At 45.9% G+C, this 27,258-nt stretch overlaps 1 protein-coding gene across 1 annotated transcript in view; it reads right to left on the reverse strand.

Annotated features, from left to right (window-relative positions):
• Nucleotides 1–1,319: 1,319 nt before the first annotated feature.
• The window catches only part of LOC135900604 (uncharacterized), a 505,099-nt gene continuing 479,160 nt past the window's right edge, over nucleotides 1,320–27,258 (reverse strand). The window contains exon 4 of the mRNA XM_070535625.1: nucleotides 1,320–3,187. Within this exon, the coding sequence (XP_070391726.1) occupies nucleotides 2,754–3,187 (434 nt within the window). The 3' untranslated portion in view covers nucleotides 1,320–2,753. The remainder of the gene's footprint in view (nucleotides 3,188–27,258) is intronic.

Genomic DNA, 27,258 nt, shown 5'->3' on the forward strand with positions numbered 1-27,258 from the left:
CAATTTCTGATCTTCAGCGCTATTAATTTCTTTGTATAGTAAGCAATCATCGGCGAAAAGTCGCACCGGGATACCTTCGTCAATTGCAAAGGAAATGTCATTAATATATACTAAAAATAGTACAGGACCTAAGACAGACCCCTGTGGGACACCAGACGTTACGTTCAACGGCTTTGATTTAATGTGTTCCACTTCTACGTATTGGGTTCTGCCCCGGAGGTACGCGGTTATCCATTTTACTATTTTCGCGTTTATTCCCATATTAGTCAGTTTCACAATCAATTCTGCATGTACCACTCTGTCGAATGCTTTCGACAGATCAAGAGAGGTGGCATCTATCTGTTTCTTATTGTTTAATGCGCGGACAAAGTCATGGATTGTTCCAAGAAGCTGTGTTGTTGTGGAAAGGCGCTGTCGGAATCCGTGTTGGTTGGGAAAGAATGAGTTCGCATTTTCGATGTACGTGTAAATTGACTTGGCTACAACATGTTCTAAGAGCTTGCAGCTAACGAAGATACCTTTTCACTATGGCGGCTGTACAATAATATGGCGGCATCGATGTCGTCGGTGTATACCGCCTCATATGGCAGGTGCAATACACAGATTCGCCTAGCTGGAGCGTATTCCTTTACTATCATCCACCGTTGCCAGCCGGCCGATAATGGCGACAACGTAAACTGAGCGTGACTCTGCCCAATGACGAAACGCAGACAGGTTGGAATAGAATCGCTACATTATTGCGGCCTGGGTGTGTGTCACGCTGTATGGGGATGCTGTTAAAAACACCGCCGTTGTTGTGCGCCAGCAACAGTAGCTTCCCTATGCGAGGAGACGTCGCGTTCCACGCGCACCGGTACGCGTTATCACTGCATTTTTTTTAAAAATTCGCCCAAGGTCTTTTGATGGAGTGTCGTGTCAGCAATGGTAGGCTCTGGATCCGAAGTCAGCCACTCTGTACAATGTACTCACTCATAAAAACAAAAAAAGGAAGAAAAAGGAAAGGGAACCCCTCTAAAGTAGCGCCACGAAGACGATCATTGTTTGCGAAAACGAGCGGCACGTCTTTTCCGTGCTCTCTTTACTGTCCCAGTGCACGAGGTTTTCTCGCGATACTCGCTTTGTGATTTCCGTGAAAGGCTTACAATTTCAGGGGAGTCTGCTGTTGGGCTAGTCGGTACATGACATTTAGAACGGAAACAGCGCAAAGAACGGAACAGGATAGAGAGACAGACGATATGTAGGCACACGATTCCAAAGCAGAGCATACCCCGCACCTAGTTCCCCGAAAAAAGATGACTGCACCATTCACCATTGATTTTTATTACATTCGAAGTCATAAAGAAGGAACAAATATTGTTGACAAAAAAAAAAGGACGAAAAAAGTTTTTTATTAGCGCGCTGTAAATACTTTTCTCCATGTCGTGCGGGGTGGGCGAAGGGAGGGGCATATAAATATTGTTTCTGCCACATAAAAAGAAAAAAAGTGTTTAAGCCCTGGAGTGTGGTTTCAGGGCAAGCGTCACGCTTGCGTCAGCGCAGTCAAGTGGTGCTTCAGTGTAAAGCGAGCCGCGATTACGAGCAACGAGGGACTCGTAAAACGCCGCTGTAGCGGTACACGTCGAGGCTACACGCAGCAAGGAGATGATAAACACTTTGAAGAACAGAAGAAAATAAAAGTACAAAGGGTTTAAGACTTTTCGTTTTATACTAGCGCTACAAAAGACGGCCAGTTCCTTGCGTGTACGATGTCATGTTAAATCATTGCTGAAGTTATTCGACTCCTCACACGCATCGCCCTTCCCCTCTCCCCCTCATTAAAAAAAAAATTTCCCATCTAAGTTTAAAATACCATTAGAACTTTTTATTTGTGCTCCGGTCCTTTGTTTTACACACGTGGGCGTGTTAGGCGATGTTGGAACCGGAGAAGGTGGTGCTGCGTGCTCAGTGATGCGAAAGAGAGTAGGGACATAACGATCAAACCAAGAACGAGTCTTAAAACAAAGCACTTTGTCAAAGTTTCAACAGATCCTGTACACATCGCCACCGTTACCTGCATAGCGCTTTTATTAAGCACGCTGCTGTCTGCATGTGCGAGTTATCTGAACTGACGATAGTGTCTCGGACGCGTAACACCATCAAAACGAAGAGTTCATGAGACCTGATCGAAGGCCATTGAGCCTAAAGGAGCTGCTGGGTCCGTGGTCAACGACTACTCATCCAAAACGTGCGCTGGCTGCTCTTAAAGTGCTTTTGGAGCTCACTGAGATTCTAAAGAAATACTATAATGTGATTTTTGCCTGGCGAAAATAACGTTGCAAGTACGAGCTATGCCTATATGTGTTCAGGGTGGTTAAACAGCGTAAGGGAAACACTTAGACGGGGAGGGGTAAAGGACAGGAAGGACAGGACAAGACGCTAACGTATGATATATACGACATTTGTGTACTGCATGCATTTTTCTCTCATGGAATATAGGGTGTCTCTCTACTGCACTTTTAGTGTTTGTAACGTTTATCATTGTGATGCTGGTTTTCTTTAATGCTTCAGGCGGGCCCCTGAAGCTGAACGTCAGAGCACCATATCAAGGAGAGAGTCGTTTTGTCCACACTGTACATTTAGCAGGCACATAAATCAAACTACAAGAGCAAAGTATTAAACACACAGCTAACAGCACACCCTGTCTAAACGATCTCAACAGGCTACTAGAACACAAGGCGGTGCGAAACAATACACTTGCATGCAGTTGAGTATACTCAAGAATATTTCGTCATTGGGTGACCGGCGTGACAGGAGGGACGAGGCGATGAGGCAAGCGGTGACGAGTTCACCAATGCAGTAGACGTGTTGAGTGGTGTATCGAAGGTGACTGGAGTGCAGTAGTTCCGGCTGGCCGAGAGGAAGCAGGCGCCGCATTGGGAACCTTGAGGAGAGAAGTGGCAGGAGACCGCGGCGTCCTGGCCAGGCACCTGTACGTAAGCACGGACCCGTATTGTAGGCCGACCGCTCACGTTCTGCCACCCTGTGCAGGCGTCCACAGGTCTCCGGGTAGAGTTCCGTGGCCTGGTGAAGTTACGGAGTAGAGGAACATGCTGACAGCTTGCCCCGGTTGGATGAAATCCTGGCTCGGGTCTGGAACCTGGGTCTTCAGCTTCCGGCCCGGTGGCCGACCGTTTTCCCACGTCGCTTCCTGGAACTCCCCCCGTGTTATTATTGTTGTTTTGCCTTCAAAACATGGCACGTACACACAATGGGGGATAGGCCAGGAATTGGATAGTTCTGTTAATAGCTAATAATAAAACAGTTAATAGAAATGTGTGAATGCAAATGAAATAATTTTTTTGTACTTGAGCAGTGAGACCAGATAAACGGATGATGAAATTTAAAAAAAATTAGGAAGACTGATGGCAAAATTTGGAATAAGAGTAGTTTAAAATAAATACAATAGAAATAGTAAGGGAAGTAGGAATTAGTATCGTGTGCGTCTTGCTGCATAGATGAAAGCACACAATGCGTCAAACACTCACTGCGTCCCAGTGACTAAAATCTAGCATCGTGGCACCAAAAAAAAAAAGTAATATTTCAGCGCATAATATCAAAGCACGTTTACCAAGCGACGCTTCATGCAGTATTTGCTTTTGTATTACAAACAGACAAGAGAGTAGAAGATAACGTTGAATAGTTAGTATTTCCTGACGGAATTGGCATAAAGGCAATATGACCAGACCAGAACTGTGTCAGTATAGGTTTAGCGGGAGAATATGGCACCGTAACCTGGTAAATATGACCCCTGATTGTCTTGATGGACGCCACTGGTTTTTCCAGGGAAACTTGAGCTGTTTGAATTCTGTCCAGGCTATTATCGATTCGATGGATCATTACGGATCATTTTTTCGGCACCTAATCGCTGTGATGTATGCTGATACTGGGAGAATAGAAATTAATGGTTCATTCAGCGATACTCGCGCTAATGAGTCGGCCATTTAACTTAAATGTAACACACAGTGGCCCGTTACCCACAATAACCGAATAAGATTTAGCTACGAGGAAACTAACGATAGGAACTCTTTTAGGACTGGTGAAGTTGACGATTTTATTAGTGAAGTTTAGTAGGAGAGAGTATGTGTTATAATCGCGCAGTCATGCGTTTAAAGGGATTGCAAGAATCATTGCCAAAAGCTCAACTTCAAAGACGGGAGTGAAATTTGGAAGTCTTAAAGAAAATAGCCCCCAGCCAAGTGAAGGGGAGAAAATACATACACCTGCCTTATCACCACACACTGAAGCTTCAGTACCTATTAAGTTGTTCATTTGTACGTGCGTGAGGTGATCTTTCAAACGGCTGTTTAAATACTTGAATGATCGAAATTTGGAGTTACTGGGAAAAATATTGTTAACTTCAGTCCTAACATTCTGATTTGAGTTGTTTGATGGAATTACATCTCGGAAAGGCACATTTAAAGGTTTTTATTGCCTCGGTGCAAAAACGATATGTAGAGTGCGAAATTGGGGCTAATGTCCGAAAAACGTTATCTTTGTTAAATTAAGGACATCGTCAGACTGTCTGAGCGAGAAGCCGCAAAACGTTTAAAATGTTTCGACTGTTAAAATGTGGAATCTGCAGGGTAATGTTGGCAGGCGCGCTTCTTGATATGCAACATGGTTTGCCACGAACCTATAGGAAGCCCAGGGCTCACACGCAGAGCGTCACGTTCTAAAAGAACCATAGGCTTAGTTTTAAAAGCAGGCCTGCCAGGAAATAGCACGTGCCCGAATCCCAATATTGGGCGCACATTGCTTTTATTGAGTATCAATAGGGTGTCCCTACGTAACCCGTATCACCGGCTGACGAGTCTGCGAAGCAATCCTATAAGGTGCCGACTGCCTTAGATGCTACGTGCTCGATGTGCGGACTCTACTTGAGCTTTGCATTGCATGTGTCGTGCAGATATTTAAGAGATCTGACCGAGGGAATGGTTTTTTGTTTGTAAGATATTGAAATGAAAACAGGATCTGCTAGTGGGAACGTCAGGATTGCGCTTTTACAAACCTCTATCATTCTACATGGGAATGCTCCAAACCACCCGGCCTTCCTGGAATACCCATCGCGTCCTCATCCCAGTGGGAAGCCGCTCCTTCTACAGCCTTGGACGGCCAGCGATACCTGATTGACCGGGCCAGCTGGATAGCAGCAGCAAATGGGGGTCTGGACTGAGGGCTCCATCCTCTGGGACTTCATTGCAAAATAAAAAATAAAGTTTTCTACTACTACTACTACTACTACTACTACTACTACTACTACTACTACTACTACTACTACTACTACTACTACTACTACTACTAGTACTACTACTACTACTGCACTTTTACACACATTTACTGACATGCAAATAGATACTTTAATCATACTCTGTATATCTGCAATTTCTGACAAAGTGTGCAAATGGCACTGGCAGACAAAAATAAAGTGCGGTATAATCTACGTCAACAAATATTCGTACGTCCTTGTAAATTAGAATAGCGCTCATTATTATGTTGAATAAAATGAGAGATAGAACCGTGCGGTTGTCAACAACCACACGTGACGTCACTCCACTAACCCTTTGAAACTAACATGCCGAGGATGATGAGGCCGCCTTTGACGAAGATAGGTCCTCCTATAGGAACGTTGGCGAGCCTTTCTGAGGCACCTTATCCTTTTTTATAACCTTTATACCACAGTTTAACTTGAGGTGGGATGATACAGTGCAGCGACTGGCGGAGTAGGCAATTATTTGTGCTTTCTAACGACATAAGAACTGACAGAGACTCTGCGAGCTTTTTTATGTGTGTCACATTGTCGGGAATTATGTATACCGCCAAGAACGATGATGATGATGATGATGATGATGATGATGATGATGATGATGATGATTCCTTATTTACTGGCACAAACCCACAGGGCCGAATAGGCCACGAACCGGGTGGTAAATAGGTTAAAAAAACAGAAAAAAAGCCAAGGGTCCTTTCACGTTTTACAAACGCGCTTCGTCTTTTCCCCTTGGGGCTCGTAAGTCCTCACGATTGATTCTTTCGAACTTAGCGTGTTTCGCCAATTGGTTGGCTGGGGCTTCGCGGACTTCCGTGGTTGGCTCCCTTTTCTTTTATTTGTTTCTTGTACTGCATGCCGCGATGATCTCGTGCTTGGCGCTCTTCGTCGTCGCCGTCTTTGCTGAAAGGGCTCTATTTGCATCCGCACGCACAGTCGTCGCTTTTTTCTTCTTCACGGCACCAGTGCTACAACCTCCGTCTCACGCACTTCGATCATCACAATCATAAACTTCTCTCTCCTGTGAGAATTGGTGTATATTTAACTCTCTGTTGTGTTTGTGACGCTTTTCAGTTACTTCATATGGAGTCGTTTTAAAATCCCTATTTTACTTTTGTGATATTGTGCCCTGCATTCACATGTCCCCCATGTTAAAGTAGCCAGCACTACTTATTGGTACTAATGCTTCCCTATTTAGTCATGCCAGGAGAAAAGCAGAAAAAAGAAGTGCAAGAACACCGACTACCGGTTGTCATGAAATGTGCTAACATCGATACTGAAAACGATTTGGAGAAAAGATAGCAGCGTGAAGGTTTCGACAGTTAGCGCGGCGTTTGACTTAAGGAGAAGTAAAAATTATGTGGATACCATGCACCGTGGGAATTGGTTTAATTGAGAAGCTTTCTGCAATGTTTGTGCTGAGTGACACTAATTGGCGCCGATTTTATGGCAAATTTTGATGTTGTTCAGTGCTTTGTATTCAGTGCACACGTCAGTGCCATTTCGTGTTGGAGTTCACAAAACTGCTGCGGATTGTGGTGCCGCCCTGGTGTCAGGTGCCACGAGCGAAGAATGCGCGATGTTTACAGCAATGCGCAGCTTGGGTCTTATGCGGTCTTAAAGCCTCTTAAACTTCGCAAAGTAGCGACAGTCCCCTCCTCCGCCTTCACTCCTCCTCGTTTCTCCTCTCTTTCACGCTCCCTCCTCTCCCATGGCACCGCCTACACTGCTCGAGCGTAGCAGCTGCGCCAACATGCGCTATTCGCCACTCCTTAGACGCTTCTCGAGCAAAAATGGCGCTGAAGGACTGCGCGAGGGCCCACGTGATGCTATTAGGCCAATAGCGACGTGGCGCTGGCCTCGGCCAGAGCGCGCGAGGAGGAGGCGGCATTCTTCAAAGCGTGGCACTACTTTACGAAGTTTAAATGGTTTTAATGTGGTCTAGCAAGCTAGCGCCGCCCAGTGGCACATCTGAAAGTTCGTGCTCTCACTCCGGGGAAGGTGCTTCTGGTGATGGGTCGCTAAGTGCAGCGCAATGACTGTCAGCTGGCCCAAATATTCTTTAATGCTGCTTTGCGTGCCATTGTCGTTCGCGTGGGCAAACAATGATGCTGTTATTTTTTTTTCCAGAAGTAGCAAAACTTACCGTACCGCACCTGTCCAGTATAGTAGCCATGTTACGATGAACTGTAGCAGCCAAAGTTGATGTGATGCGCTTCTGTCGCATTCACGTAAGCGCTGCTCATAAGACGTTTTGTTTATAAGATGTTTCGTCTAGTGATGCTGTTGTATTAAAATAAATTATTACTATAATGACAGTAAGTGCTCGCTTTCATTTAGAGCAACTTAATGTCCTGATTCTGGGCACAGCTTTTTTTTTAGCGCATGTTATACGATTACTGTTGTGGGTGATGAAAAACCAGACAAACGCTGGTGCCCGGTGTCCACAAATTATTGGTGTCCACAATGTTATTGAACGTTGTTTAGGTCTGTTTCCAAAGAAGTTTGGCTGATATTGCCACGTGTATTTGTTTACCTTTCCCTGTGACCCTCTTTCACCGGCTAAGAAATGTTCAAAGTAATCGCCCAGCGCAAGGCGAGCCTTTCTGTATCGGAAGTTTCTCGGATGTTATCGCTGGTTCTATCTGTTGCTTATCTGGTGGCCGAGTCTTGTGTAATCAGATTGCGTGCGCGACGAGGATGGTGGTGTACATTCTAGAACTTGCGCAAGCTGCAGCGATTACGCTGGAAGGTTCACTGAGTCACGTACAAACAGCCTACGCATCCGATCCGCGCTACAGATTTTCGACGATCGACAAGTCCGCTGTCATTGTGCTGAGTTTCAGCTGCCTTGCTCGGTACAGGTTCGCCCAACAAGCTGTTAGTTCCGTGACTTGCGTTGTGCGATTGTGGCAGTTCACCGTCGCCACAACGTGACAATATCATCATGATTGTTTTGCAAATTGTAACCCTCCTCCTCCCTCCCCGCACGCACACTGCAACGCCTCGTTGGCGATCTGAGTATAGAACAAACAAACAAACAAACAAACAAACAAACAAACAAACAAACAAACAAACAAACAAACAAACAAACAAACAAACAAACAAACAAACAAACAAACAAACAAACAAACAAACAAACAAACAAACAAACAAACAAACAAATAAACAAACAAGCAAGCAAACAAAATAACAAATAAATGGCTATTTCCAGCATAGATTATAAGAACGCTCATGGAGTCACAGTATGGATCAAACGTCAACGCATTGAGCTGAACGTCTTAAGCAAAACAGAAAGGATACATTGAATGCAATCAGTCGCTCCTGTACTGCCTAATTGAAACGGGGCCATGTGCTTTTACTCAGTTCAGTTCGGCCATGACGCCATGTGGTATTCACGGTGAAAAAAAAAAGAAAAAAAAACGCAGAAGAAAAAATCGGCAAAAGGCGAATTAGACGCATGTACTCTACAACAGTTTGTTGGAACAAAGGCCAGACATTCGTGATATTATTGGCGAAGGCCCGGCCCGCTAATGCAAAAGGACAAATAAGTGGGCGAGTTGGTGCAGGTACAGAGCTGACTTATAAAGCCTCACAGGAACGAGGACAAAGATGGATGGAACAGACATGACAGCACATGTGCTGTCTGTTTTTTTTTTCTTTGTCCTCGTCCTGTCGTGCTGCCTCATTCAGCTCTTACAAATGCTTGTCGAAAATTTCGGTATCAGATTCTCAAAACAACTGAACTACCTGCTAACAGGTAGCAAGTTATTTCGCCTCAAAACAGGAGTCTTTTATTGTTTTAAGGCCGAATGTTGACATAGACGGCAACAGTTCGCGCTTCACATGCTAACGCCTGTTAAAGAATATACAAACTGGTCCCCAGCAGGGAAGCTATAGTGCACGAAAAAAAAACAACAAACAAACAAACTAGAAATCCGATCAATGCGCTGCATGCGTTTCTGCCTATTGATTCATTCGGCCGCACGCTACCACTTGCGTCTCATGGAACTACGAGCACGTACAAGGGCCTGCAGCGCGGGTCGATATGTGGAATCGGGTTCTTCCACCTAGTTACGTCTTTTTTATGTCTCCTCTTTCTCCTCTTTCTGGCGCACCGAGACATTTCCGGCTCACTGGTAACGGGGTCTCGCTAGACTGGGCCCATAGATGCTCTCCGCGGACCAAGTGCCTCGTGTCGACATTCTTGTGCGCCTTTTATTTTGCCAGTCTGTCGGCGCTAAGCGCACGCAAAAAGGGAAGTAGCGACTAGGACACGGAAACCGTGTCTTGCCTCAGGGGACTACAACATATTGTTACGAGCCCCCTCCTTCGACTAACGAAGAAGACGACAATCACCGGGAAAAACCTTGCACAGATTCGTGGAGCACAACAGGAAACCTTCTGTCAGCCACATCTTTGAACTCCGTTGTACTGAGCCCAGTGGAAGTTAAGACTAATCTAAACAGCTTCAATAGTCATGGACCTTCGCAGAGTGAAATGGCTCATGATTTTTCTTTTCTGGCCTGGTCAGTACCGATCTGTTCGACGCTACGTTGCTGCGTGTGACCTTTGTTGGCGACGTGAACGACCCTCAGCGTTGCCTGCATGACTTCTGCAGCCCAATGACATACCCAAGGAATCATTCTACCGCGTTGGTGTTGACCTCCTCGACCTATGCCTACGTCTACCTCAGGGAACAAGTGGGTCGCAGTTGCGACCGACTACGCTACGCGGTATGCCATTCCGCGAGCGTTGCCGACTAGATGCGCCACTGACGTCGCCGATTTCCCACGTCGTGACGTTATCCTTCGTCATGGTGCGCCTAGGCAATAGCTCACTGACCGAGGCCGCTACAGCACAACCCACGCATCAACCCACGCGTCAACGCACTCACCGAGAGGCTGAACGGCACCTTAACCAATATGCCTCTGATGTCTGTTTCTAACGGGTACTCGCTGGTACATCACTGGGACAACCCATTCCGTCACGACACCAACACTTTTTCGCCGTCTTCCCTACTGTTCGGTCACCACCCAGCATTGCCTTTCGACACGCTGCTACCAGCTGTTGTACAATTAGCAAAGCGCACAGTATGCCCACGATGTTGCCGATCGAGCCCATCTGGCACGCCGTATCGCTCATGAGCGGCTCTCCTCCTCGTAATTATTTCGAAAGGACCGCTATGACAACAGCCACCTAAACTTTGGATTTTCTCCGGGATCTTTTGTAGTTCTCTGGACTCTATCTCGTCGTGTAGGTCTTTCTGAAACGAGTTTGACGCGTTATACCGCACCATATAAAGTTTTACGGCAACTTAGTGACCTTAACTGTGAAATCGCGCCACTGAACAGCTCTTCACCATCTACCCTGTCATCTCGCGAAGCCGTGCACGTATCTCGGTTGAAACAGCGCTTTTTCGCCGCCTCGCCCTCGTGTGATTAGTCTACGCCGAGACGGCGCTCCGCTTGCCGGGGAGGTTAGATTTTATGAGCCACCTCCTTGGACTAACGAAGACGACGATCACCGGGACGTTGCACTTGCTCAGCCATCTTGGGCATCTCTGTAAATAGTCTATTTATACACCGTGCTTCGCTTTTGATTTTTTTACGACCCGTAACAATATGAATGATTTCTAGAGCCCTCACTTCCTGGGTGTCTCGCCACACAGCAGAAGCAGACCAGGAAGAAGCAAGAGGAGAGAGAGAGAGAGAGAGAGAGAGAGAGAGAGAGGGAGAGAGGGAGACAGACAGACAGACAGACAGACAGACAGACAGACAGACAGACAGACAGACAGACAGACAGACAGACGTCTGCTCAACATGCAGGATTTCTTGCGGCGCCATATCCCTTGAGGCTCGGCCGGTTCCGAAGGAAAAGCACATGGGGTTGCAGTCACGTGATACAGTCAAAGTAAAAATTGTAGAGTAGTGCTACCATGTGCGAAAAAGTGAACTAAGCCACGTTGTCGCAAAATAATGCAATGTTTCATGAAAAGCGCCTTATGCAGTGGGTGTACTAGACACGTCATGAGGTAACCGGTGGGCGCATTCACAAAGCTCTCCGTGATGTAAGGGCATAAGTAGCAGTGATGAAGATGGAAATGACGTATGAATATATTTTTCAAGCAACGCAAACTGGCATTAAAAAACTGCACACCAAAGCGAGTGGACGTTCAGCAGATGGCTGTTTTTGTGAATACAACACATTATCAAAAGGCATGTTTTCTTGATATTTTTTTATTTCGAAGCGTCAGCTGGCAGTCATCCTAAATTTCTGAAAGGAACAGTCGGAAAACAGCTAGCTCGTGTAGAAGCTATAGAAATAAGAAATAAATGAAGAAAATGCAAAAAATAACAAACAAAAAGGTTTCGGCGACCAAGAGCGTCCTACTTTCCTTTCATTCCTGTCAAAGTACCAACTGAACGACCAAAAACCTCCCGCAATCTCGGTCGAGTACCTGCGGTGTTTCCCGGTGTTCACGTCGTCAGTTAAACGAAAAGGCGTCGAGTAGAATTCGTGGATGCTGTCATGGTCGCTGTGAAAATAATAAGAGCAAGGATAGTGCAAGCGTGAGAACGTCGTAGGAGGCAGCGAGTTTAGCACTGTAGCCATCTTCATCGTGTAGTTCTTGAGAGGTTATCCATTACAGCCCACCTTTTCAAAAATGAGCTGCTTCTCTCCCTTTCTCGCGCTTACTTTTTTTTCTATCACTGTAAATAAAAGCCAGCGAGGGAAAAAAAAGAATGACTTCGTTGCAAAGAATGCGACTTGCAATCAACAATTTGTTTCTTTGCCTCGTTTCTATAGTTCTTTTTTTATCGAAAGAGTTGAAAAAGTTGCTACTTCCTCGCAATCAGTTGGAACTGTAATTCCGTCACAAGGGGCGGCCAATCGCATTGCTCCTACCTATTCGGAAGGAATTGAGACAGCTTAGAAGCCTCACGCGGTAAAGAAGTTTTGCTGTGCTGGAAAGAAAGATTTAGTCTCCTGCCACGAAAAGTAGCAAACTTGTCTTGTTGCGAAAGAACTTTGCCCAGGCTGTTCTCTTGCACAGATGAAATCTGTCCAAAGCTGCTGAATGTAATTGAATAAGGGGATTCTCATATTGCTGCTAGTTTCTAAAATTAAATTTTAGGGATTAACGTTCGGAAACGGCACAGCGGCTTTTGAGGGACGCAAAAGTGGAGTTCTCCCGGTGTAATTTTGACCCGCCTAGGGGGTTCTTTAACGTGCGCACAAATCACGGTATACAGGAACGTTCTTTGCGTTTCGCCCCCTACCGTAATGTTGCCGCCGTGGCCGGGATTTAACCCGGCTACTCGCGTTCAGCAGCCCAACGCCAGAGCCGCTGATCCACCGCGGCCGGTGTTTCGCTGGTTCTCAAAGTTATCTATTGATTTAGAGCGCATTCCTGCTGCACGGAAAATCGCTGCAGTCATTCCACTTTTCCAAATCTTGTGACCCCTCAGCAGGACCATCTAGCCGACGAGCATATCAATAGGCTGCTAGAATACGCTGTGCTGTTCCCAATGGCAAAATATGCCACTGACAGCACGTAATCGTCTTTTTATTAAAGCAGCGACGGGCTCAAAAATGGTGGGTCCTGCGAGACACAATTATTTGAGCTGGTGATGTAATTTCAATGAGAAAATCATCAATGAATAGAACTAGACGCGGTATTATCGAATAGTTAGGCGTAACCGTTTAATATGACTTGCTGAATTAATGATAAATGGTAAGGTGGCAAACTTAATTATTTACTGGCCCGAACCAATTTGTGCCTGCAAATGAATTCGCATCTTATTAATGTCCGGCATACGGTAATGACCAGTACTAGGGCCAATTATATTCCAGATGTATAATAATGAGATAAACAATAGCCCGGCTTCTACGGTTCCATTGCTTGCTGATGGTCGTATTATTTATCAGCGAATAGTTTACTATTTATATACTAGTACCGTGCAGTCGTACCTCAGCGAAATCGTTTATTACCGAGAGGCTAGTCGGGATAAATGCTTCTGAAACTGAAGCTATCATGTTTACCTTGCAGAGGTTTTAACGTTCAGCAAACATATTCAGTCGACGAAGTTATTACACTGATAGAGTGGCCACAATGAAATATCAGGGAAGGCATTTCTCCTCAAGATCTCCCCTGGAATGAACGCACCAATTCCATAGTTAGCAACGTTTACAAAGCACTCAGTTTCGTCAAACGAAACTTATTATTCGGACAGTCGGTGTACCAAACTTGTAGCATATAAAACGCTAGTTCAATCAAAATTGGTATATGCGTCCTTTATTTTTTGGAGCAAAATCGCTTATTACCGAGAACAATAGATAGTCGGAATAAATGCTCCTGAAACTGAAACTATCACGTTTACCTTGCAGAGTTCTTAACGTTGAGCCAACTTATTCATTCGACAAAGTTAATGTGCTAAAAGGGTGCCCACAATGCAATATCTGGGAAGGGATTTGTCCTCAAAATCTCTCCTGGAATGAACGCATTAATTCCATAGCTAGCAACACTTACAAAACACTCGGTTTCATCAAACAAAACTTATTATTCAGAAAGTCGGCCTATCAGACTTGTTCCAAACCCTAGTTCAATCAAAATTCGTATACGCGTCCTTTATTTTTGAAGCCTCTTCGTTCATCAGTTGAGTGTAAGCTTTAATAAATCCAGAACAAACAGCCGTCTTTATAACGATGTTTTATTCGCAACATACAATATTACTGATGTTGATAGGTCTTTGTATTTATTCTCGCTAGAGAGATGAAAGCTAATTGTTAGCTCTCGTTTATATCCATAAGCTTTATCACAAGACGTCGTTTTTTCAGTGCATGCGATATTAAGCCAGCTCAGTGGAGCGTATTGTGCCTTGATCATTAGAAGAAGGCTGAGTTCATATATGAGCGCACTAATCTGCTACGTCAATTACCCCGTTTTGGTAGTAGTCACTGGAGCAAGCGATGCAAGCAAATCTTATTAGTATAAAATCACAGCCCATTTATGACAGGGTTGAAGCGGTTATTGACCGTTCACGCCTATAAAATATAAGAATTCTCGAATTCGTTTTTTTTTGTAGTGCCAGCGTTTTTTTTTGTCTCCCTGTCTTTTTATCCCGTTTGGCTTGTTTCTGAGGGAAGCTTGTCGGTGTTCAAATACTGCTGTTTGTTGTTGTCGTTGTTTATTCTGTTAAGGACTGTTAAAGTAAAACTGCCGCACACATTTTGTTTTGCTGACATCGCCCTATGTGAAGCGGGCATGAGCCTTTGCGGAACTTTAATAAAACAAGACTGAGTACGCGTGGAATGACGCGCATGACATTGAGAACACGTGCAGATTTTTTAAAGCAAAGCTTTCCTTGCCTACGTCCCTGGGGTTTAGCGTGCCGTGCGTCTCACCGAGTCAAATGGGCCGGTCCCGGAGACACGCAATAGCAAGCACAGTCGGTACCGGAGATGGTGAAGTCAAAACGGGACCACTTTCGGAATCTTTGTAATCAAAGGTGAGCCGGCCGATCGCGATACGGGCCGACCCTGACACAAGCGCAGGATGGGTGCTCTCGAAAGGGTTTAGTTGATTTCGTAACGCGGGCCTATGCTGAAGGCAGTGCAACCAAAGACGTAGACGGGCAGATCCTGACAATGCTATCGCACTGCAGTTGCTCAGGTGCAGCGTAAGGATTTATAGCTTGCTTGCTTATTGCTCTGGGCTTCGCGTTGGTGTCTCGCCGAGTAATAACGTAGCTAGAGGTTTCGAACGCACCTGAGGCCCGGAGAGGAGAATCACGAACACCTGTGGCAGCATAGAGGAGTTTCGAGAGTAGGTGCTTGCGTAGTGGCACACGCTTATGTAGGCCACGGACGGTGCGCGTGTGTAATAAAATAAAAATAAATTCTGGAATTTTACATGCCGGCACCACGATTAGATTCTGAGGTACGCCGTAGATATGGGGGACTACTGTGGATTAATTTGGATCACCTGGGGTTGTTTAACATGCACCTAAATTTAAGTACGCGAGCGTTCTTGCACGCACTTCGCCCCAATCGAAACGCGACCACTCGCGTTAAGTGACAAGCGTTATACGTTTCACCCACCAGTAGTTGTAATTATACCTACATTGTGAGGCCAACAGCGTCCCGGTATTGAGAACGTTGTGGAAGCAATTTGACAACTTTGCGTCCCCTGATTTCCGCAGTACGTGTGATACGCGCAATCACGTACGCGTAATCCAACCAATGACTTTGGCTCTGCTTTCCCTCTCTACCTGTGCAGTGGAGCGGGCTCAAAGAAGCCTTCCTGAAGGCGAAAACTTGATCTCTTATATAAAACTTGGGCTGCCTAACGGCGGAAAAGATAGAAAGCAAAACAAGACACGACGTAAATTTTAAAGGTTGTACTCGAGAAAATTGCTCAAAGATATAAAAAAAAACATTACGGTCGCCTAAATAAACAACTTACGATGGTGCTGTTGCCTTTGACGATGACTTCATGACATTATCACTTCAGCTACAGTGCCTGGAATCTATAAGTGATGAGTGAATTCCACACAATCAGAAAGAAGCGAGTCGCCCTTTCTGACCCGTAAACACAAGATCCAGAGCGCACAGTTGCTGAAGCTTTCTAGGATGGAAATACGGCGGTTCCGCATTGCGTGTGATGTCAGCCATTCTGTACCCTCAAGATTTGGAAAACGGCCTCAAATACGTGAACAGCTGAGGAAATTAGAATAGGATAGGAATAAACTTTATTTGTCAAATGGTTGGTGCCCGAGGCTAGGCTGCCAGGGGTCCATCGCCCGAGGAAAATCTTCCGAGATCCTCGGCAATGGCCCTGGCCTGCTGGACGGCCCACTCCTGGGAAATTAGGTGCCTCGCTCATTGCATGCAATTAGAAAGGGCAGCAAAAGAGCTCACGTGTAAGCGTTGAAATAAAGGCGCTTAAAAAGCGGTAACAAGCTTGAGAAGCCGGCAGAAAAGTAAAGATAATGTAAAGAATGAAAAGAAAAAAAAAGACAGTGAAAGGATAATAAAACGTGAGCAGGCGCCACCGGAGCCTCGATCTCGAAGAATCCGTTCTCGTCCAGCAGTTGGGCCATCATATAAGACGGACTAGGGGGGCGGATAGATTTTCAGCAACGGTGCTTCCGGCTTCAGCCAAGCGGGGCTAAGCGTCAGATTTCTCTTGCTCTTTTTGTCTTTGGTCGTGTCGATCCTCCGGCGCGTTCTGATGTCCACGTCTCGTTTTCCGCTGAATAGAGAGAGAGAGAGAGAGAGAGAGAGAGAGAGAGAGAGAGAGAAAGAGAGAAAACAAAAATCGAGACCGTAAGAGGAAACGAGAACCGGTGATTTGCGCACAGTGCCTCTGAAATCGCTTTATTCGCCGTAACTCAATCCCGTCGACTCGATTCTGCCGGAGAGACGGAGAGAGAAGAAGGCGAAAAGAAACGAGTGTCAGGAAAGAGAGACGAAAACGCAAGCCGCGGCAGAATAAACAACAATAACAAAAACGCTCCTGCGGAGGTGAACAGAAAGATTGAGATTCTTCGTTCGCCTATCTCTTCCCAGCATCACCACCACCAGCGAGATCAGATTTATTCCCACAGTTTCCCCGGTTTTTTATGTGCCTATGTTTGGGCAAATCGGGCTTTTCGTGAGAAGATTTTCGAGCGATGCTATACTCACACCATATATACGCATTTCAAGCTTTGAAACGCTATATCTAAGTTTGAATTCTGGGGCCTTACGCGCCAAAACCACGATCTGATTATGAGGCACGCCATAGTGGGGGGGGGACTCCGGAATAATTTTTCCCACATGGAGTTATTTAACGTGCGCCTAAATATACCTACACGAGCGTTATTTGCATTTTGACCCTGTGGGAATGCGACCGCCACGGCGGGCATCGAACCTGCGACCTCGAGCTCAACAGCGCGTAACGCCATAGCCACTGGGCTACCGCGGCGGCTTAAGCGCTATATCATTAGTTGACGTCGTACTATCTATTTTACGTCGTCCCTTTTGGCCAAGCAACTATTACCTATTCTTATTTAATTAATATAGGTGCCTCCCCCTATTTTTTCTTCCGAAGCTGCACCAGATGGTAAAGCTGTGTTGGTGCGCCATCGTTCGTACTGGTGAAAAAAATTTTGTTCCCACACAATAAAAGATGACACTTTTGTAATTTGTGCGCATTCTCGCTCCCTTCATTCTTGTGTGCGTTGTGTGTGATAGCGCTATGTAAGTAACAGTATTAAAATATAAAAATAAAATTCAATTGGTAGTCAGCGCTGTCTGGTCCCCGCTGCCCTTTTCCGCTGATATTTCGCTCTGTTTCGAGTACAGAGGTCGAGCATTTGCGGGCTCGCCTGTATATACACTTGCGCGTCGCAACAGGCTGACGCAAGGCGAGGCTATGCCCTCGCCGTTTCACAACCATCCGAGCATGCCTAAAACAGTGCTGGCGACATACCAACAACAAGACACACGTCAAGACTTCAGAGAAGGTACACAGCGCCAGTTCAGGAAAGATTAGGCCATCGAGTGTTCTGCGGTCAACGTCGTAGTCCGCAACCATCCCGTTCGCGTTAAAACTGTTCCTCCGAAAACGGCCCAATAATGGCTTTACGCGGCACCTGCCTGTTGAATCTCGTCGGCGCACCAGCCAAGCGCCTTCTTAACGCGCGCCCTCATTTACAATCGTGCCACTCGAAATGCGGAAGGATTGCCCAAGTGAACGAGATGGCGAGGGACGGGGCGAGCGAAGGAACGGGTGCATCCAAATTACACGTGGCCTTCCACTCTGTGTTCACCCTCTTGAGGGCATGTTCCGAGCGAGCCTGAAGGGGCCCACCACTAATTGTCTTGCGCCCCCAAATCCCCCAGGGCGTCGCGCAAAGTGAGCGCGGCTTTGCGAGTATAGTTCGTTCTCGGTGCAATTCAAGCGCGATTCGACTGAAAGCGCACTCTTGAGAAAGTGCCCACGGTTGGGCGGAATGCACACTGACAAAGTCGTGCACGGCTGACATCGTCCGTCCTCAGGGACTGAATCACTGGGAGGGCTTCGTTGGTAGACGGGCTGTACACGTCAGCTTGGAGAAATAATGACTTGGCGGCATATCTGACCCAGGTGTTTCACCTCGACCCAGTAGTTTTGTCGCACGGGGTTCTAACGCTGTCGGTTATTCGGTCGCATTCGACTCGCTGTCTTTATGTTATTTTTTTTGTTATTTCGTCCACACACGTTAGCTTTTCGCTTGCTGTGACGTATATGAATAAAAATGGCAGCTCACAGATTCTAGGAAAGAAAATATTTTTATGAGATTGTTTTGTGTAGTGCATGCTTACACGCATACACATACACAAGCTGAATAATTATTTGCGTTTCATTTACGGTATATGTAAAAAAAAACGCATTTCCACTCTCACTTTAATCTGATTTCAACCCTAAGTGCTGTGCCTTCAGTATTTCATCGTCGTAACATTATTTATTCAATATTTAGTCGTAAAGATGAATCGTGACTGTGAGAGACACCGCTGCACAAGACAACCGATTGATTGTGCAGTCGCACGGTGCACTCGGACCTCAGATTTCAACAGGTGTGTAATTACTGAGAACGGCAGTTGTAAGCTAAGTTGTTGGGCCGTTCGTCCTCGCTCAGCCGCCCCGCTTTGGTCGGCAGAACACAATGTGACGTTAAATGTGATGTCCGCGATAAAACAAACGATCTCGCGCTTTCAAGTCAGTGATTATAAGCACTATGTAGCATGGCCGCTTTGCGCAAGTGAACACGAAATTAACTGCATTCGCCGCTGACAAACGGCAATGCATTTTGGCTGGACTGATCTCGTGTGCCGTATCTCAGCGCCCTGCATGCAGTGCACAGCTACTTACGGTGTGTTCACCAAGATGCGGTGATTCGATGCGATCTCCATCCAGGTGTAGCGTATGTGAACTGTGAGGGATGGGTCAAGAATCGGATGGCACTGCCCCGTAGAGGCAATCGGCTCAGAACTATAAGTCAGCCGTATTGGGCAACCTATAGGCGGGCACTTCGCCGTCGAAAAAAGGCGTCAAGCAAAAATATTTCTTCGCACGTTGTTCCGCAATACTACGTGCACAGGTGAGCTTGCAGCCTGAAAATGTTGCCACTTTCATTACTCACTTAGACTGATAATATGTGATCTTTCTTTTCACGCGTCTTCTGTATTGAGCGTGTTTTCAGCGGGACAATCACAGAGAATTGTATAGTGGTGCTTAGCATCGTCTGCCATAAATACACGACATAGTGTCTAGCGCTGCAGAATGCAGGCAGTACGGGAGTACGATAAAAATAAACACGCCTGCAGCATGTTGTCACACGGTTTACGCAGTCCTAGTGGTGATGTTTCGCATATCTGCCTTAGGGCGCGATGCTCATAAGGTATACCTCTAACGTGCGGGCGCTGCCTCAAGGGGCGCTTGCTCGAACACAGCTATTCGCTGCGCTATTCTCCTCGTGTTCACATTTGGTGCAGCACTGCTCTACGTGTTGATGTCAGCCACTCTGAAAGCACGTGTGTTCTCCATCGGCATCAGGACACGAACAGAAGGGAGATCGCGGAAGATTACATCATTCCTTCTAGCCGCGACACATGTGTAAGTAAGGCTTCGGTATCACTATGCCAAAATGAAACGACCTTTACAGACGCCACTGATATTGTCGCGAGTTTATGTTTCTACTGTATTTCTTTGCCATGTTTCCTCTATCAATACACCCAACGTTCTTGAGGTGCGTAAGTGTTCGATCACGTGTTTTCTCCGTCTTGTATATTATGTCTATCGCGCGGCAGGACATCACGCTCAATAAATACCAACTAGTCCAATTTCCTGTTCTGCTAAGCAGCGTTTCAAGCAGTGTCGGCGTGGTATTCTAATCAATCAGTGCCGCCCCCGCACTCTATCCACCGTCCTTATTTATCCTCCTTCAATCAATCCATGGCGCTCAACATCCTTTCCACTCCGGCAGCGCTCTACCTCACACAGGGTGCTCTCACCCTCCTCTCCCCATAACCCAAATGCGAAGCACCGCCACCCCTCCTGTAGAATGTACTCGCATTAAAAAAAAGAAACCGCACGTTGCTAGAAGAAGGCGAAACGATCGTGACGGAATTTGTACAACACCATGGGCACTATAACGTATAAAGCTATACCAAACTTTTCTATTCCAATTCTGCAATCAGCCCTCCGAATTTGGTCAAAAGCATTTTTTGGACCACCCCCACTTCACCTGTATGTCACGCGACGTCACCAAAACCGCGATAGCTCTCCATCTGATATGACGTGTACACACTGATTATGCACGATCGAACCGAACTGCCGAAAAAATAGTTATTTCTCATTCGACGCCTTTTCGCCATTAGACCTCGGCTATTGGTCAAAAGGTTTAGGGCTGCACCCACTTCACCCGCCTGTACCGCGACGTCACAAAACCGCGAAAAACTCGCCGCGTCAAAGTGACGTGCACACGTGAAAGATGCATTAATATGCCTAACAAAACTGATTTTTTTTCTGAATAGCCGCAGGCTGCCACGTTGCGAAAGGAATAAAAGATGGCTGCTGCCAATCGCTGAGGCACTGGCTACTCGCACCTGCCGGAGAGCATGGGTTTATTTGCGTGTAATAAAACTGTTAGTGTGGCCGTGTAACATTTTCGAGCACTTTCGGCACGTTTACGACCTCGCTCCGCCTACTATTTTTTTTTTCCTGAGAATCCGTTTTAGTACCATTCTTAACCTTCCGTTGCATGCCGCCGCGATTTTCGACCATGCACCGCAAGCTAAGGCAAAGCGGAACAATCGCAGACGGCGGCACCATCCTCTTCATCCGGCTATCGATTTTCAGTGCAGTGGCTCGGCCACATCTAATCCCTCTCCACTTGAGCGTGTATTCCTCGCCTCTTGTCAGCCAATTAGATAAGGCAAACCGTTCAGTGTATATAGGCAATGTTATTCGTTTTTAAAGCAAACAGAAATCACATCCTGTAAATGAGGAGAGCGTTTGATTGGTCTCTTCAGACAAACCTGTGGGTCACCGCCCGATGCTTGCGTCGGTGGTTACGCAAATTCGACATCAGGAGATTGGAATAAAAACATATTGGAAAAGGTTTCCGTTATAGGGCCCCATATCTATGAAAAGGGGGTCAGATTCAGATAGCGTAAGTGCGCTTGGTCATTGGACGGCCGCCTTCCCTATAGCAGTATGCCCAGCATCGGGATTGCGTGGAATTTGCTCCTACGAACAATGTTAGCGTGAGCGCTTTTTGCGAATATCGGCCATAATCTCCGAAGAGTCGTCAACACTGATGCGACGTACGCACATACGTCAAATTGAGTTTCATTGCGTGCCAGTCAATTTAGGTTCTGGCGCTTCCACTCAGATAATTGGACTAACTATCTGACTATCGTGTGGAAGGAGCAGGAACCCATTTTCACTTTTCGTGCCGGCTGTTTCTTTTTTCCTTTTCTTTTGCGTGAGTCTGCACCAGGTGGTTAACAAATATGGATGACGCTTAAGCTTCGCCTTTGAGCGTGGAACACGACAGCATTCAAAGATTCCTGACTGCTTCTCACGCTTCCCGGCAACTGCAGCTTATGTAACCGTAAGAGGAGGAGGAGAAGACAAAGGGGAGGAAAGACAGGGAGGTTAGCCAGTGTAAGTACCGGCTGGCTACTCTGTGCTGGGGAAAGGGGTAAAGGGAAACGGTAGTGGCGAATGCTATGCACGAAGGAGAGCTTTCAGGTAGTGCAGAGCCGCGCCCAAAAATTGCATAATTTTCAGGTTTCTGTAATTCCTCGCACTTTTAATATTTAAGTATGAGAAAATTTAACGTAAGAGGCATGCGCCGTCGGTGCTTCGTTTCATGGCATTTATTTGTGAGCTTTCATTCTCGAAATTCCTATAGAATAACTTCGTCAACAATGTAAGACAAGGTATCAGCAACATTACTAATTGAATGGTGTGGCAATAAAACCCGCCTATACCGTCATATAGCAAGGCGCGTCATATACATATACCTAAATATATACGGCAATTTTCGCTCACGGACGACTCCGACGATGACGATGCCAGCGCCGACACCAACAACGCATTTTCTGCGACACGGGGCCCTTAACGCTGTCGCGTTAAAAACCGCCGTGGTTGCTTATTGGCTTTGGTGTGGCGCCACTAAGCACGAGGTGGTGGGATCAAACCCCGGCCATGGTGGTCGCACTTCGATGGGGACGAAATGCAAAAAAACACCCGTGTACTTAGATTTCAGTCCACGTTAAAGAAGACCCAGGTGGTCAAAATTAATCGGAGTCCCCCACTACGGCGTGCCTCATAATCAGACCGTGGTTTTAGTACGTAAAACCCCGCAATTTATTTTTTAGGTGGTCAAAAGACCTTCCCAGGAGTTCTCGTATACAGCTGAGCAGCCATTTGTTCTGCAAACATATTTCCGCTACCTGAAGTTCCGCTACCATTTTCCGCTAACTACTGAAGTCATACTGAAAACGCTAACCGAGCTCAAACAACGGCATCTTGATGATGTCTATCGTGAAACGCCTGCGCCAGGTCTACACAAAATACCTTTGGCAACGCTCTAGCTAGAGGAGATCGATGAGACAGCCCTCGCCACTGCAAGACGCAGTAAATGATGCACGGTGACGGACTGTGTGTTGATACCCCTTTGTCTGAGCACGACAGATTTGTATATATTGTGTTTTTGTTAGATCTCCGTCGTAAGCTTCCTCGTGGGAACTTGCGTTAATTTGGATGGCAGGCCTCTTTCTGCATCGATGCGGAATTGGGACACCTGCTGCTCTCCTGCGCAGCACACAAGAGAAGTTTGCTAATGCAATTTTTTTTTTGCAGTTGTACATTGTTTTCTATCAACATAACTCGATTATTGTATTCGTTGTCCCCGGAAGTTATCAGTAAAAAAAGAGACTTCGCTACACACGTTGTGAGCTTTACAGCTTGATAGAAATACGTAAGGTTGAACCGTCTTCCTGAATGAGTGCCAGTGTGACGCCAGGATGGCAGTTTTATTTTAGCATGCAAGGGAGAGACTGAGGCAGCAGATAAATAAATAAATGAATGAATGAATGAATGAATAAATAAATAAATAAATAAATAAATACAAAAGAGAGTCAGCCAACTTACCATCACGAAAATGCTGCATAATAGGTTGATTGAAATATTATGCTCTTATAGTGCAACTCGGAAGAGAACAAAAAGATGCGCGAAAAAACAAAGATCAGGGACTATGATATGAACCCAGAAAAGGCAGCACCATTGTACACGCTTACCGAAGTTTCAGTTATCTCCAAGCCACCAGCGCGCGTGCGCACGCACGCACGAACGCACGCACGAACGCACGCACGAACGCACGCACGAACGCACGCACTCACGCACGCACGCACGCACGCACACACACACACACACGCACGCACGCACGGAAGCAGATATACATGCACATGCACACGCACGCACGCTCACATACACGCACATACACACGAACACACGCACGCATACGCATGCACATACACATACACGCACGCATACGCACGTGCACACTGACACACATGCAAGCACGTGCACACACGCGTACCCACACACGCACGCACACCCGTGCATACATACGCGCACAGAAATACAAATACAATACAAGCAGAAATACATTCGCACGCACATACAAACGAACACACGCACGCATACGCACACACACGTACCCATACGCGCACACACACACGCACATACACAGGTACATACACATGTACAGACACATGCACACACACATGCACGCACGCGCATGCGCACACAAGCAAGCACACATACATACGCACATGCACACACATGGACGCACACGCACCCACGCAAGCAACCACGCGCACACACAAGCACACGCACGCACATACACACCCACCCTCCTCAGGGTAATCAATAAAAGGCTGTTTTATTTTTGTTTCTACTTTATTTCTACAACTCGTTTTTCATTTGTATTCGACCACGCATACACAGATACGTATTACACCATAAAGGCAACCTTCGAAGTTGTTTTTTTTTGTACATGACATTCGAAGTAGTTCGAAATTGATCTTCCAAGGTAGAGGAAACACTTCAACGGAAATACTGAAGCGGTTCCCGCAGTTGCTTATTATGGAAACGTTAAATATGACAAATATTTCTGAGAAAATCATGTGTTTCCTTTGTTCCCACGTGCTATAGTTGGTCGGATGACAATATTCGCTTTCATTCATGTAAAGGTGACGCGCGTCGTGATACGGCAGTCATCAGCAATCGATGCATGCGCATTACGGTGCTCCGCGTCCGCATGAATATATATATATATATATATATATATATATATATATATATATATATATATATATATATCACTGTTATTGCAGTCGCGTCATACTAGAAAAAAAGAAAACTTCGGGTCGGTAATTTACCTTATTGTTCCGATTTGATTAGCTGCATGATCTTTGATTTGTTTCGCATGACTTGCGTGCTCTTCGCCATTGTTCAGTACGTCATTCTCGACTCACAGCACGGCCTCCAAAGTTGGCTGTGCTCGGAGTAGCAAGAAGCAAGCGACGCCCACACCCTAGTGCCGTCGTCAGCAAACACCAGTCGGAAGCTTTATGACATTAATAGTGTCACAAAGCGTCTGCTCGGTGTCTGATTAGGAATGCCGCTAATTTTCTCCACACTTCTGTAATATTCTTCAAAAAGGAGCGATATCTTGGAATTAATTGGTAATTAAAGCGCCCGTTCGACAATCAGTATGCCGCACACGTACGACTTCAAAGCGCTGCTATTGACTTCGTAATGAGAGAAAAAAAAATATGACTCGGTTACGAAAGGGAGCCACCCTCTAGGGAGCCAGGTGCCGAAAATCTAATAAATCGAATCGAGTAAAAATTTCGAGCTAATTAAATCAATTGCTCTCAACTTGGTGCGATCATCAATCTTATATATACGGCCCTAAGTAACCCGTAGGTACTTTTTATAAGAGCCCGCTACGTGCTACTCGAGTTATTAATGACGGTAAACTAATCCGTAGCATTCTACTTTGTGCGTCTCTCAAGGGCCACTGTGCCCGCTTGTGGTGTCAAACCCCAATTATTATGATTATCAGTCATTCTAGTGCGATGTTATCGCACATATAATTAACCGTGTCATAAGAAGCCAACAAACACAGACACGAAGGGCAAGACAGGGGCAATACAGGCTTAATAAATGAAATAAAGAAACGATAAATTAATGGAAATGAAAGTGGATGTTAAAACAACTTGCCGCAGGTGGGGAACGATCCCACAACCTTCGCATTACGTCTTCTTACGATACACAACCTTCTTATACTAGACTAATACTAGACTAATAAAAATCGGTCCCCTCGGTTAACCCCTTTCTTCTCGTTCATTCAATTTACTGGTACGAAATGAAAAAAAGTAAAATATAAAAGAATATTTTGTGGCACCACCTCTGGTTGCTGAGGTGGAACTACATAACATTGTCTATGAGAATATACAATAAGTGTTCACTCAAGAAGGCCAAGTATTCAATGCAAATATAATACACAATCTCGCCAATCACGGGCTGTGTATCGTCACTATATAGTCTTTTTTTCTGTCTGTTAACAGCCCGTGAGCACGTTGTCATTTTTGTTGGAACTCGCTACAAAATAAGAACACTTTCTCAAGACTCTCCTATAACTATACTGAAAGAGCAGGCACGTGCTTTCTAATATCTTCTACTTACATCTACGTAAAATAACGAAACCTACAATTCAGAGCATTTTCGCCAGACCCTATACATAAACTCGGCACGAGGTATGGGAAAGAAGCAAGCCTCCTTATTCTTAGCTTGGATAGCTGGCGCATCAGTGCAATTGTACGTGGGCCACAAAGTAAAGTCGAAACCTTACCCATGAGGCACCAGGCAAATACGATAAGGAAAAAAAAATTATCATGGTCTCGTTTAGAAGCATTCTGAGACCATTACAGACAAGTTCGCAAATGCGTATTTGAATTTTGGAATAAATTTCTCCTTTCAAAGTTCGCCTTTCGAAAAAAAAACAAAGAAAAAGGACGTTGTTGCTATTGTGTTCATTAGTTGCTGCCCACTACTCCGCATGATTCACACGCTCATATATTTTTATTCTTATAGCAAACGTATGGACACTCCAGACGAATTCCCACCGTGGCCGTTGCCGTAATGTTCCTCATAAAGTCCAAGTGCCACAACATCGCGGCCGCGTGCCCTATGCTGTAGGTGTCAGCGAAAGCTTGCGAGGTTGAGCCGAGAAGTACGGTGGCTTGATGCGGTGGTGTCTAATTCTCGTGCTCGCAAGGGCGGTAGGTGGGGACATATGCACGCGCTAGGAGATGAGGGGGAAGGGGGCAGGTTGTGCACATCTCTTCTACTCCAACAACGGCGGCTGTGCCCGGTCATGCGCGTCCTGTCTGGAGGCAATCTGTGCTGGGTTCAAAGGCTAACCGGTCGCATATAGCTGATGGCTTCGTGTGCACTGTGTTCTCACGCACCTATATAGTTCGCCTTCAAACGAGAGGCAGTACGAGAGGGAATGCGCTCGCCGCTGCTGGCGCTCTTCATCCCGCCAGTGCTCTGACAGCATGTGCCCGCGGTCGTCGAGTGAGATGCGTTTAAGCTTGCCTGTGCGCGCGAGATAACGTGCTTGTTAATTTAGTTAGCAAGCGAATGCTTTTTTATGCAGCTGATAAAACGACCAGCTTTACTTCGCACAGCTGTCTAACAATTTGCTATCGCAAGAAATGCGTCGCCTGTCAGGCGAAACTGTTGCTTTTTTCAGCACAGAACCATGCGAACGTTTAACATGTTACAGCCTGCGTTAAAATTGCGCATATTAGTGTACACTACAAGTGCCGGCCGCAAC

The sequence above is a fragment of the Dermacentor albipictus genome, chromosome 3, assembly GCF_038994185.2.
Source record: "Dermacentor albipictus isolate Rhodes 1998 colony chromosome 3, USDA_Dalb.pri_finalv2, whole genome shotgun sequence".
In the NCBI taxonomy this organism is placed as follows: domain Eukaryota; kingdom Metazoa; phylum Arthropoda; class Arachnida; order Ixodida; family Ixodidae; genus Dermacentor; species Dermacentor albipictus.